This window comes from Seriola lalandi, unplaced genomic scaffold, assembly GCF_002814215.2.
Source record: "Seriola lalandi dorsalis isolate HSWRI2012SDOR001 ecotype SW California unplaced genomic scaffold, Sedor1 jcf7180002054534, whole genome shotgun sequence".
NCBI classification, from domain to species: Eukaryota; Metazoa; Chordata; class Actinopteri; order Carangiformes; family Carangidae; genus Seriola; species Seriola lalandi.
The window spans coordinates 51,038-64,813 of NW_019525087.1; the positions used below are offsets into that span (position 1 = coordinate 51,038).

At 40.0% G+C, this 13,776-nt stretch overlaps 1 protein-coding gene across 1 annotated transcript in view; it reads left to right on the plus strand.

Moving 5' to 3' along the window:
- The window catches only part of LOC111661088 (neurexin-3a), a 129,856-nt gene that overhangs the window by 43,429 nt on the left and 72,651 nt on the right, over window positions 1–13,776 (plus strand). Inside the window, 1 exon segment of the mRNA XM_087176135.1 lies at window positions 6,677–6,880. Coding sequence (XP_087032261.1) covers window positions 6,677–6,880 — 204 coding nt within the window.

The following is a 13,776-nucleotide window of genomic DNA, read 5'->3' on the forward strand; positions in this document are numbered from 1 at the left end:
GCTGGGGAACTTTTCACGAGGGCGGATGGCTATTGATATCTGCCATCAAAGGTGAACCTGAGATAGCATCTGTGTCCCTCCCATGTTGGGATCTGAAAACAATCATCCTTTAGGTTAATCGTAGCAAAATATTGGCCATGTTGACTGTGTCGGACCCTCGGCACAGTCAACATCTTGCATCGTAGGGGTCTAAAAAATTTGTTGAGCCCTCTCAAATCCAAAATTCGTCTTAGCCCCCCATTTTTTAGGGGAATGAGAAAGAGTGGGAATAGAACCCAGCCTGCTGATTGTCCTGCTTCATCTCTCTGATGGCCTTCTTCGCCAACCATTCTACACTGAAGGTCTGCCTCTACGGAATCTGTGGCTGACCTTGTCAGTGGGGTGGATGCAGAAACTGCATACAATAACTCATGGTGGACACGACCCAGGGGTCCACCCCAAATGTCTCCAAGGACAGGTGCTGTCCTCAGATGCAGAAGAACCCGCTGTTCATGGCCCTATTCGAGCATTCCTGACAGCTCCTGAACATGACGGCGGGCCTGCTGGAGCATTTTATTTGCATCAGGCCCAAACATGGCAGATGGCACCACAGGCAGCCTAAACAAACAGTTCCAGTCTTCCCCCTGCAGCCGTGACTGAGACAGCCAGAGATGGCACCTCACCATCCAGAGGAAGGCCATGGCCCTGCCATTTGCCACCACCTCCTCTTTCATTAGCTTAGCTAGGAGCAAGGAGACATGCTGTACCTCAGCAACTGGGTTAGAACCTCCCTCCTGCAACTGTTTTGCCAGCTGGCACTGATGTAAGGCCAGAATAGCCCCTGCATTAACCAGCTGCATCATGGCTGGCAAGCATGGCATCCATCATTTCAGTAATCCTGCTTGGGCATCTCGGCTTCCCCAAGACAGACTTAGTGGGGGACACCAAAGCCCCTAAGGCTTGATCCATGGGAGGTGATGGTCTACAGCCAATCCTCTCCCACCCATGCACACGCTAGTTGTCTACACAGACCTGACCAGCGATGGGCTTCAGATGCAAACTGATTCAGTACCAGTTCCTCTAAATTGGGAAGCAGAAATACAGAAAAAGAGTGATTGACCTACCTAATCATCAAAACGGGATGCTGCCTGGCCTAGCTTGGCTGGCATTTCAATTTCCAATGCTTGAGCAGCCTGAGTGATGAGCTGGCAATAAAGGGGAGGTGGTAGCTCTGGCTCCTCCTCTACCTACCTTGCCTCAACACACACCTGACCAGCTTCTCCAGCCCCCTTGGCAGAGGAGGGGTGCTGCAGTAAATGGGGCTGCCACAGGGGAGGGCATTGTCAACCCTTTTTTCGATGGCTGCACCCAGGGTTTGGACCGATTGAGGCTCCACCCCCACTTGGTCATTCCAAACCACCACTCTTGGCTGCTTTGCCTGCTGCGACTGCCCAGTCAAAATGGCTGGATGTTTGTGAGAGAATGCTTGAGCCCTACCCTCCCTCACTCTAGCTGGCAGAATAAGATAGTTCACACAGGATGTTGGGTTCCAGCCCTAAGCAATGGACACATTGATCATGAACATCCTCCATTGGCATTTTTATCCCACAGCCCAAACAGGTGTGGGCTACCAGATTTGTCATTTCCGATGGTGCAGTGAGATACTTACAGGAAAGTCAGGGAGAGAGAGGGTCGATGACAGGCAGCAAAGGGCTGTAAGTCGGATTAAAACCTATGGCCACTGCGGCTAGGACCATGCCTATGTGGTACACGCACTACCAGGTGAACCACTGAGGCGCCCTCTGGGGTTTTTTGTTTTTAATACAAACGATATGTCTCAATGTATGTGAATGCTTATGTAACTGAAGATTCATTGGAAAATGTGCTCCACCGGTAACGCTCTTCACCCTTCATACATTCCACACTATGACACAAAGCCTAAGTGGAACTTGGAGGCGTGCCGGTCATCCGACTTTTGAAGACATGTATTACCCACTAGTTGTAGAGAGAGACGTCTTTGCTTTTCAGCTGATGCTGTGATTGTCATCTGAATGCGTATGTGTGTGTGGTTTAAGAGTCTTTATATCAGACATCACCAGTTATTTAATGGCATTTATATTTGAGGTTTTTAATGGTGATGTGAGGCAGAGCTGAGCTGGATACTAATGTGCTAACAGACAGACTGGATCACATAACCTGGAGTTCAGTAATAGGGAGTTAAAGGTGGGGTTTCATGATCAAATTCACAATATCAATATCGTTGAGGCAAACTGAGATCCGAGCTGAGACAGTCTTGCCATCTGCGGAGAAGGACAGATAGAGCTGGACAGCATCAGCATAGCAGTGGTAAGATAAACTGTAAGTGGCTAATCAAGGGAAGTGTTGTACATTGATCTAAGTTTCTCTTTTTGGCTGGACCGCAACAAGCTGGGCCAGCCCTTTAATCTGGAATGTCTCTGACGGACTGACTGACTGACTGACTGACTTACTGATCATATTTCCTTGTCACTGAGTTGGAGCTTCTGGATCAAACAGATTCTATTAGGGGGTTTCAGCTGCAGCTCATTGTCTCTAGTTTTAGAGACTTTGTTTCAAACAAACTGGGTATAAATCTGGTTCAGGTCTGGACTGTTTATGGATGCAGACCTGGGGCTCAGGGCTACACCTCTTGTTATGGACAGTCTACTGAGCCGCTCCAGTCTTATGGTTGCTCAGGAACTGCAGGGGAGGGGAAGAGCGCTTCCAATACAGCTGAGACTCAGAGTAAACTCCTGTGATTCCAGGTATCATTATTACGAAAGGAGGTGTTTGGTGTTTGTCAGACGACGTCACAGTGAAATCAGGATTCGACCAAAGGTTTGTCTTTAAGAAGGGCTGAATATCTGGGGGTTGCATGGAATGCATCACACCTCAGATTTGCTTGTCTTGTCTTCTTCCCTACAACCAAATAAAGACCTGGTTCTCCCTATAGCTGAGATGTCTTTACTTCGTCCTCAGCAGCATTGGTGAAGGGACATGTCTTTAATGACAGATGGTAGACACAGTCAGTGAACACATCACTGAGCTGAACCGTGTCGAATGTCAAAAGAAAAGAGAATGAACTGGTTAGAAATGCCATATCTTCCTACCAAACAAAATGTATCATGGTCTTTTAATAGTTCGAACAGGACAAGGTCAGTTAGTTAAAAGTATATCAATCCATTGGACACACTGTGACCATCACACATGCAGAACCATCACTATACACACACATACACACACAAACCCAGCTCAGAGCTGTAATGAGAAATAAACTGTATATGTTACACTGAGCCGTCATCTGACACCTTGTCAAACAAACATCAGCACCAAGCATCTGTGTCCAAACATGGACAGCATGTAGACAAACAGAAACAGTGATATTCATTTAGTCACCTCATCATTAATATGTAGGTATATGATTTTGTCATGTATGCACAGAAGCTTCAAAGCCCCAGATGATCTTCTTTTTTTCTTAAGTGAGTAAAATATTGCAGCCTAAGACAACGGGCACATCAACACAAGGGTTGTCTCATTACTGTAATTCTATTAACACTGACTCTGAGAAATGACAAATCACATCAAAAGGGATTAAACTACATCAGGAAGTGTGTATGAGCCTGGAGTCTTCCATTAGAATAATTACAATAGTTTAAAGTGTTTTGTTGTGATCAATTCTTAAATGAATAAACATTTTAAAAGGGCACTATAAACTGATTATTTAAATTTAATCTAAAATGCATTCATTCAAATGAAAAAATATTATTACATTTGCCAGTTCATAATTACTTTGACCTTATGCTGTCTTGATTTTTTTTTTGAAAACACAAAAACAAAACTCGAATTCATAACAATAACTTACAAAATGGAAAAGGATGATGCCTTCGTGGCCAGTCAGTACATCTGATGGACTGTAATGAGCAAGCTTTATTCAACTAAAGTGATCAATCACAAACAAAATGTTTGCTAAGATGTTTTGTTTAATTGGTGTGTTTTTCTAAATGTTTGTGTTTTGTGAAATGTATTTTTTGTTATTTTAGAGTATTCTCTAAAATGTGTTTTCTGTTTTGGTGTTTTGTCAGAGTAAGATAAGAGAAAAAGAGAGGAGAGATAGGGAATGACATACAACAGTTCCTTGGCAACACATGAACTGGGGTTGTTGTGAAACCCTCAAACCATCAGCCTGTCTCGTCCTTAAACTTGATTTGTTATTGAGATTACTTAGGAGTCTGCCAATCGATATCTATATTTACGCATTTAGACCTTAGAGATAAATAAACGGAACTATAAAAGAGAATGAGCAAAACAAAAAGATAATAAAAAAATCCAGGCAGATGTGTCAGGAAGAAAGTGTGGGTCTGGTCAATGAAAGCGGTGATGAGAAAAAGACAAATAGAAATAGATTTCCAAAAAAAGAAACAGGGATCTCAGGATGATTAGTGTAGCAACTGCACAAATCCTTATTATTCCTTTGAGAACTGGACAACCTCATCTGATGATTACAGTGTCAGTTTGAATGGAATCGTAAGGTTTAAAGGATGAATATGTTTACATTCTGATATCAAAAACACATTAAATCTTTAGTGTAGGGGTTTATTCTTGACCTTTGACATAGGACTGAAGGTATTATCAGGTACAAGAGGTGGATGATTGCAAAGCAGTGGTGTGCTGTCTGGGTAAGTACTGTTAAAGCTGAAAATAGTCATCAGATAGAACGATTCTGAAAAGGAAGCCATGTCTCTTCTTAGATCTGATCTCAGAGCAGTCTTCTGTCCATAAACGATCTGATGCCTGTTTGCCTGCATCATGTAATTTATTGCCCTCTTGTGGCAGTAGCAGGCTATTGTCTCTGAGGCCAGTTTGACTTACAGCCATTGTATCTATAGTTTCTTTCATTTTCATGGGCGTGAATGTGTCATTGACAAAGGCTGGAGCCTGTCAAGCAGAGAGGGGAGCAGTGTTTTTTGGACATTTGGGCATTGAGAATGATCCTGGATCTTTGACAGGTGAGCTATAGCCAAAGTGAGCTTGTCAAGCTGTCATTGACTTGGCTTCTACCATTCTGAGATCAGTTATGATATTGTAGCATACCACACATGCACTGACATATGTGTGTTACACTGTGATGTAGCATTCTGGAGCTATTTCAGAACCACCACACAATCCTGAGGGTAAACATAAGTTTGAACAAAACAATGTCTGACTCTGTATGACTGAAGTCACCAGCAATGATGAGAAATCCATCAGGGTGTGCTGTTTGTTGGTTGATGATGCTCCTGTACAGCTCTCACAGGTACACTGCTGCAATAACAACAGCATTGAAGTCCCTCAGCAGGTAGAACTGTCTGCACGTCACAACTGTAAAACCCACCAGTGGAAAATAGTCTCTGGACATAACTACAGTGTTTGTGCACCTTTTCTTGTGGATATAAACAGTCCAGCGCTGTAACTCTCTTCCCTACATGTTCAAGTGGAAACATAGAATTACAGCCAGCCAAACTCTTTTCAATTATGAATGAGTCAGAAAGTTAGCATCTTAGACATTCATTTAATGACTTTAATTTGCAAACCTTGAAAAACTACAAAGCAAGGAAAAAACACATTACTGTGTCACGTTCCCCGATGGGTGCCAGGGGATGAGGAGAAGTAACAAATAAAAAAGTGTTCCGGGAGGAAAGGAAGATAAGGAGGCAATATTCATTCATTATTCACTCATTCAACAAAAGCTGGAACAGTTCATAAAAACTGCCGTAAGCTGAAACCTACATGATTTAATCACCCTACCGTATTCATCAGATCCAGGTTTAATTCTAGCTAGACTGGCTGCTACTTTAGCCTCTGTCACTATAACTGAAGAGTGACCAGTAGTGTTGGTAAGTAAAGGTTTAACTAACAAAGGTGTAGTGTTTCCTATTTCCTGTTTCCTGTTTGTAACACAAAACTCCAACAGATGGTTCCAGAGGGCAGACCAAACACCATGAGTCATGTGAGTCGAGAGGGAGCCTATCTAGCTCCATGGCCGTAGTCACAATGTTTCAGTGAAAACAAAGATGCGACAGTTCTTCATCTCATGCTGTGTAGCTCAGTGTACACACTCTCCAGAAGATCCTGGCTGCATAGAAAGGTGCTCTTTGTTTTACAAAAAAGACATGACTGAAAGTGACCGAATGTGAAAAATGTTTCATTTCAGTTGGTAATTACAGTTAATAAAATTCATCTTTTGGGGATCATCGATGTCCATCCAGAAGTTGCTGAGCTATTTCAGTCTGGATATGGGTTGAATAACAGACTTGGCATAGGCTTTCTGTGCATTAGATGGTTTGTGCTCATTTAATAGTAAGTGTGTTGGGAATATGCACCACTAAATTCTGCTTTATTCTTTGGTGTTGGGGCCTACGGTTTTGAAGATGTGCCCTAATACTTACCTTAACCCTTTTTTCCAGTTTTGTGCTTATTTGTTGCACATTCTTCAATGAATGTGTCTCAGTTACAGCCAAGTAGTTCTGTGTTCCAGCATCGACAAACCTTTACACAGTGCACAGAGAGTGGGGTGTAAAGGGGGCCTTGAACCTCGGCAGGTTAATCCAGTCATGGTCTATTCCAAAGACCTTCTGACTGATAATATGATATGATGAAATGTGGCTAACAGTCTCTCTGTGCTCCTGACTTTCTTATACAGAGGCATCCATCCTCTCCTACGACGGCAGCATGTATATGAAAGTGGTGATGCCGAACATCATGCACACTGAGGCAGAGGACGTTTCCCTGCGTTTTCGTTCCCAACGGGCCTATGGCCTCCTCATGGCCACCACCTCCCGAGACTCAGCCGACACGCTCAGGCTGGAGTTGGATGGGGGTCGTGTCAAACTCACAGTCAACCTAGGTATCGTATGCCCACCCACTCATCTGCCTCCACACCTACATCCTTCACCATGAGACAGTTTACTGTTGAGCAGTGACCTCTTCCTTCTCTCACTCCTTTCTATCTGTATTCTATTTAGCCTTTCATCAGTTACTCATCACTATGATCCCTTAATCGTTTTACCAGCTTCAGAACATAGGAGAGTTTTGGTCTTTGCATGGGTGTTAATGCATTTTGTGCAAACAGATACCCATAGACTGCTACTGAATAGAACTATATATAACGAATTCATGCTATACCACGGTAAATTATTTATTTCAGTGGAAAACATCTTTCAAACAGACAAACCATAGTCAAATCATGTTCTAATTTACAGAACTTTTGAGACAGTCACAGCACAATAAGCAGAATACATGTTATGATGGAGAGATAATGGGCTTTAAAGTCTAATCTCGAATAGTCTTTTTAATGAACAAAGTTTCCTGAGACTGTCTAAGAGGTGAATTCCACCAAGTGTAGCCTCTGATCTTTAGTCCATAATTCAACACAGCATTAGAGAAACTTTTCCTGTCTTTCTCACTAACTTCATTTTTCTGACATGAAGTAATTTCTCTGTCACCTTCCTCTTCCTCTTGGTAGTTGTTTTCTTTGCTTACTATGATGTGTTTATGGAAGTCTCTGCTTTTCAATGTTATGTTTTTATGTTTACCCGTCAACTTCATTTTCCATCACGTTTTGTCGAAAGATGGTATTCACCCCTTCAAAGGCCTTAAGCCTGCGGCCCGTCAGGTGAACAGCCCGAGAACAGAGCCCAGCTAAACCTACAGCTGGCTGTGACCCCAAATACTTCCAAAAACACTGCTCGTCATTATATTAAAGAATGCCAAGATGAAATCTAGTCAATTTATAACTCGAGTATACAGTACCTCCAGTAAAAATCATAAAATGTAAGAATAATGTAAGCAGATGTTAGCTTTTTGCCCAAGCCATTTTTAGATGAATTCTAAGCTGATTATATTAATTAATGTGAGTCAGACTCTAGATTTCAGTCAAAATGTTTGCAGCTCTGATTGATAAGTGCTCATATGATTTCTTAGCCTATGTTAATGTGTGTGATTGTTCACGTTGTAAATATAGATCTAGCTTCTGGTCCAGCTTAGTGACACATGTAGGTATAGATCCAGTGGTTGGGGTTACTGTGCCTCTGCATGGTGCTGGTGCTGATTGGATCGTGGCTGTTTGCTCCCACTTTTCTGTTGCGGTTGACGACACATGAAACCACCAGCCACATGGTGACCAACCCTCGCTGTCTTTATAGTTACTTACAGCAGTTATTCTGGGCTCAGGGGAACTATTGTTTTACAAATTCAACTCGTTGCTGTTTGAATAGCAACTCAAATTATATAAGTCTTTACTTTCTTCACTTTTTTTCAAAGGTCCAGCGCTCTAAAATGAATGGCTGCTACCACCTGGTTGGTGCAGAGGCTTTGGAGCCAGAGACTTTGACTTTTCTAATTTGAATATGTAAAGCTTAAAACTTTAAAGTCCAACAGTCAGACCAGGGTTGGAAAACTCATGTAGCTGGTACTACAAGTGGCCATTTTACTGTAAATACTGTGCCTAAACAATTTATACATTTGAACTCTATAGGTACTATAGGTATCAAAAATGCACAAGTTCTAAAAGTAGCTAGCTCATTTCTATGATTGACACAGGCATTATTTTATTTACTGTTAATGATGGTTTTGAAATGATAAAATCTATGATTTATATAATGGTAATTTGGCATAAACTTAGATATAAATACTGAATAAATAAAATGGCTACCTTCCTGCATGTGTACGTCCCCGGAAGGGTGGACTTTTTGTTTTTGGATGTCTGCAGCAGTAACCTTGAAGGATGCAATTTCATCTGTCATTTATTCTTCCCCATCTAGACTGTATCAGGATAAACTGTAACTCCAGTAAGTTAACACTCAAGTTTCATTTTGCTTTCTATGTTGATGGTTTGTTGATGTTTCTTTTAAAGAAATGTTTGTTTTTTTTCTTAAAATGTGGGTCCTGCACCACCCTCCACCTTCTCTTAAGTCTATCATGTGGAGGAACAGTTTGCTCAGTTGGTTTGAGGACCCTTATTCAACAGGAACCAGCAGAAATAGCCTCAGTCAAATGGAATGAGTGGTGACTTTGGCTTTAATTATTAGACATATCCTAACGTATTTTTAAATCAACCACATTATTATATTTTCTGCTAATAGTTCTGTTAAAACGGAACCATTATCACACCATTAGCACTGTATACAGAAGTAACATAATATATTTAAAATAGTCCTTACAGTATAGGTTTCATTTTGCCACATGTTTTAGGTAATGGCAAATCAAATTTCTTTATGATTGATGCCATTAATTGACTACAATCTGAGAAGCAGGTTTATATGTAACTGAGCGCTACTTTGTGAGGGATACAGGTAAGAGAGGGAAAACGAGAGTAATTCTAAATAACTATCTTTTATACTTAACTGAGACACTTCATTTGGATAGTCTATTAATGATTTTAGTACTAGCTCTGTTCAAAACTCCCTTTAACTTCTCTAGCATGGATAAGATAATTCCTTCCATCTGTTAATGTTAATTATAAAGAATAATTGGTGTGAATACTAAGTACATTCCATGATAACACATCAATAATAAGTAGTGCATGAGACTGTACTACCCATATTCCAAATGTTCCTTTAAACCAAAACATGTGTAAGAGAATGCAAGAGTTTGTTTAGAAGGCTTTCCAAGGAGAAACATACATGTGTTAGAGAAAGTTACAACCCTTTACTGAAACAGTAGTCCAGTAATCTGCATGAATGTAATACATGAATGATATTTCAATCTCAGCGGTAAAACTGTTATAAACTCACCAGTCCCCAAAACAGATAAACCTATAGTACCCTGCAGGTAATGCTGATATTGTCCCAAGAGAGGGAAACAAGATAATGAATTGTCTGGATCATACAAATAATTAATCATTTATTAGTTGTGTACATTCCTTTCCCTAACCCAAAGATTGAAAAATCACATTGTTTCACACAATCCTATATATTTGAATCAGACTTATCATCATAGGAGACTAAGTATCAAAACTGGACATAAATACACAGAATATGCAGGATTGTTAAGTATTGTTAGGAGATTTCATGTCACATTACAATCTACACATTAAGTTTAGGATGATGATTCAGTGAGCTCTGCTGGAACTACTAGAGTCTCTGGCTTGTCAGGCTCTCACAAATCACTATGGATTGCTTTTACTCATAATGGGGCCATGGAGATCTTTGCCTTTACATCTGCTATTCTAAAGTAGAAATAAAAATGTAATAGAAATTATAGTAAATAGTAATGATAATAATACATCAAATTTGAGGCTGACTCCTCAGTACAGAAGAGTGATTAGTGTCTTTTACCACTAAAAATATACCTGCAAGTTGATGCAGCCTCATGGATTTGGAGTGGAAGAGGTCAAGTGATTGCTAGACAGTTCAGTTTATATTAGGAGTTCTCATACACAGAGATGACAACCTTTTTCTTGCTCAGGTTTATCAGGGGTCCAAGACCTTTTTTTGGTCAAAGTGGTGCTGCAGCACACACTATAAAAGGTATGTAAGTGAAATGATCAGGGATGTTATACAAAATGACATCTACTTTAAGGTGGCACTATAATCTAAGATCGTTTTGACCTATAACTCCCACATTGTACGTCACACATTCAAAAAACTCACCTTGACGTGTTCCGTTAAATTAGATGGATCTGGTGGTATAGGCCACTCCCATTTACACCAATAATGGTTTTGTTTTTTTGTTTTTTGCAAAATTGTGAAATATTCAAAACCTACTTTGTTGAACTAGCCCTCAGCTTTGAGTCCAATCTGCACAACATTTTGCATGTATAATCAAGGCACACTCATGTTCAAATTCATTAAAAGAATTGTGGTTATCCAAATAATGTGCCAGTTACAAAAGAACAACTTCCTGTACGTAGTAGTCCAAACAGGAAGTGTTGCATACCTTAGCAACAGTCAGTCCTAGTAACACGGAACTTAGGCTAGTAGTTCCTCACATGACTCTGAGGCTCTGTACAAAATACTGTGCCAATTGGCCACTAGTGTCCACTACAAATATGAAAAGTTAATATCTCATTCTTGGCTGCATGGAATCATACAAATTTTGTTTTGCATGATCCAAGCTCATTACTCAGTTCATACATAAAATGAAGTAATGATCGATTAAAGTGGGTGTGGCTTCTTACAAAAGAAATTTAATTTGTACACATTTCACCTTCCAAACTTCAAAAATTCTAACTAAGTCACCTGTACATCCTACAGAGCTGAAGTTTTTTCAGCACATTCACAGAATTGTGACCTATAGATTCAACGTCACCAAAATATTTGATGATACTCCTGAAACCAGCAGAAGGAGGTGTGATTTTGAATATTTTGACTGTATGAAGTGTTTTAAGGTTAAACAGACAAAGATACTAGAGTTTTGCACATGATGTCATTGTCTCATCTTATGCGAAGGCATGTGTTGCACATGATTCCCCAGTGATCCAATCAGTAAATCATCTTCTCTGGGGATACAAATGTCAAGAGTTCAAAACCCCAGACAAACAACGTCCCCCTTAGACAGCTAGTAGCAATTTATGCATAGGGCATCCAAATGCTCACAAGTTGCTTGTAAGGGGTCCAAGTCTGAAGGGGCGGGGGCCTGGTGCTGGGAATCCTTTTGTAATTGCAATTTTGGGACAAAAAAAACAAAAAAAAAGACACATCCTCATGCAGGTGGCGCTATAATCAAGGAAAAACCATTTTGGCCTCTATCTCATACTGCACATCTCACATTTAAATGTTGTTTGAATGTAGTTGAATCTCCTGATAGAAGCAACGGCCATGTCTGGTTATGATTTTGTTTATGCAACTGTTTATGCAGTTTATATATAGAGTCTGCCAAATGTCCTGACCCACAGTTATCAGAAGAATTTTAATTGCCCAAAAAAATCGGTTTTAATATTTGACATCTTTCTTTTATAAGTTTAGTGCTATCCATATTTATTCATGTATTTATTTATTATTTTTCCATTGGCAAAAGGGGCATATCAGCACACACCATAAAAGTTATGGAAGTTAAATTCAAAGTGGAGTTGTATATTGGCCACTAGTTTTCTACTTTCTGTGCTGCTCTCAGTCTGAGACTTGCATAGCACCAGTGGACCTCCAAGTCTAACTTGCATCACCTTGATTTGCAGCTGAGTGCGAATGGTTTGGGGGCTTGTACACTGTTGATACCTGCCTCCTTTTATTTTTCTTAGCTAAAAGTGTTCAGCAAAATTCACCAAAATGGAGAGGGAGGTTTGTAAATTGCACCCACTATCTATGCACAAAAAATGACACTAATTGTGGTAGCACTATATAATCCAGTCTATATTTTCAAGATTTCTTTGAGAACAGATTGGGCTAGAGTCAAAATACTTCCACCATTTTAATTTCTCACTTCCTTTGCATTAGCTCAAAAAATTGATACGTTCCAGTCCTTTTCAAAAAATCAAACATAACCAAAACTAAAACTAAAAAAACTAAAACTAAATAAGCCTGAGACCAATTCTCATGAAATTTGGTCAACGTCATCTACTGACAATGGTGACAAGAATGTATCAGAAGAATTCTAATATGACAATTTGTTTTGAAAGTATAAAATTTTAAACCTGTGTTGTTAAGGTCAATTTTACATACATGCTCAATGCTATTATAACCAAACTCAGTGCCTTCCTGAAGACCGTGGCTTCAAGCTATGCTACACAGTCTAGGGATATTCTGCCTTTTGAGGCAGCTACTAATCTGCTGCATGGATTTGTACAAAATTCGGTTCACACAATCTAGGGTCATTACTCAGTCCATCCACAAAATGTGATTGATTAAAGTGGGCATTACTTAATACAAAAAAATTAATTTCTAATCATTCCATCTACCAAACTACAAAAAGTCACAATAAATCACCTTTATATCCCACAGAAATTAGATTTTTTTTCAGCACATCCACTGAATGGTGACGAAAGTTTGCTTCACTTAACCTATGGTCAATTCAGAAGTCTGTGACTATATTTTTCAAAATATGCAAAATTCAACTGCTACCAAAATTTACACATTCACTAAATTTTAGATATCAGGTGTGTGGATTGGGTAAACAGTGAGAGTGTGCTGTGATATTCATAATCTTGCTGTAATTTGTACAGTATGCACAATACTTTTTTTTTCTCAGTCTTGGATTTAAAATCACTCATCAATCAATCCAGAAAATTTTTTGTTACATTTCTTTAAATTCTCTTAACACCCCGACAGTGACTAAATTAAAGGCTCTAAAAATAAACAGAGAAAAAATCTGTCCTCTGTGACAGCCTGTATAAGCTCCTTCCAATCATTTCAGTCTGCCTGATTACAATGATTGGATAGCCTTCCTCTCTGTCAACCTACCAACAGCTTGCCTGCACATACTCTGGCCATGCACTCAAGCTCATTGTTGTGCATGGCCAAAGTATTTTGGGATCAAACAAGCAGCAGTTGCAGGTAAAGAAGAGGAAGTAGACGCACAGGAATTGCCGAGAAAGTACAACCAGTTCCACCTGAGGCTTTCAATTCAGCAGCAGCTTCACTCATAGAAGGAAAATGGGAGCACAAAAAGCTGCAACAAAAAGAAAAAGACAAGAGGCAAGAGGCCAAACAAGAGACATAATTGAGGTTGCTTTTCAAAGATGTAGACAACTGAGGGAACAGAAGAGCTAAAAAGCGATGGGATGCTGACCGATTTCTGCTAGACAGGTAATTATCTTCTTTGTTTTCTTTTGGGAAGGGCTGTGTGTGTGTGTGTGTGTGTGTGTGT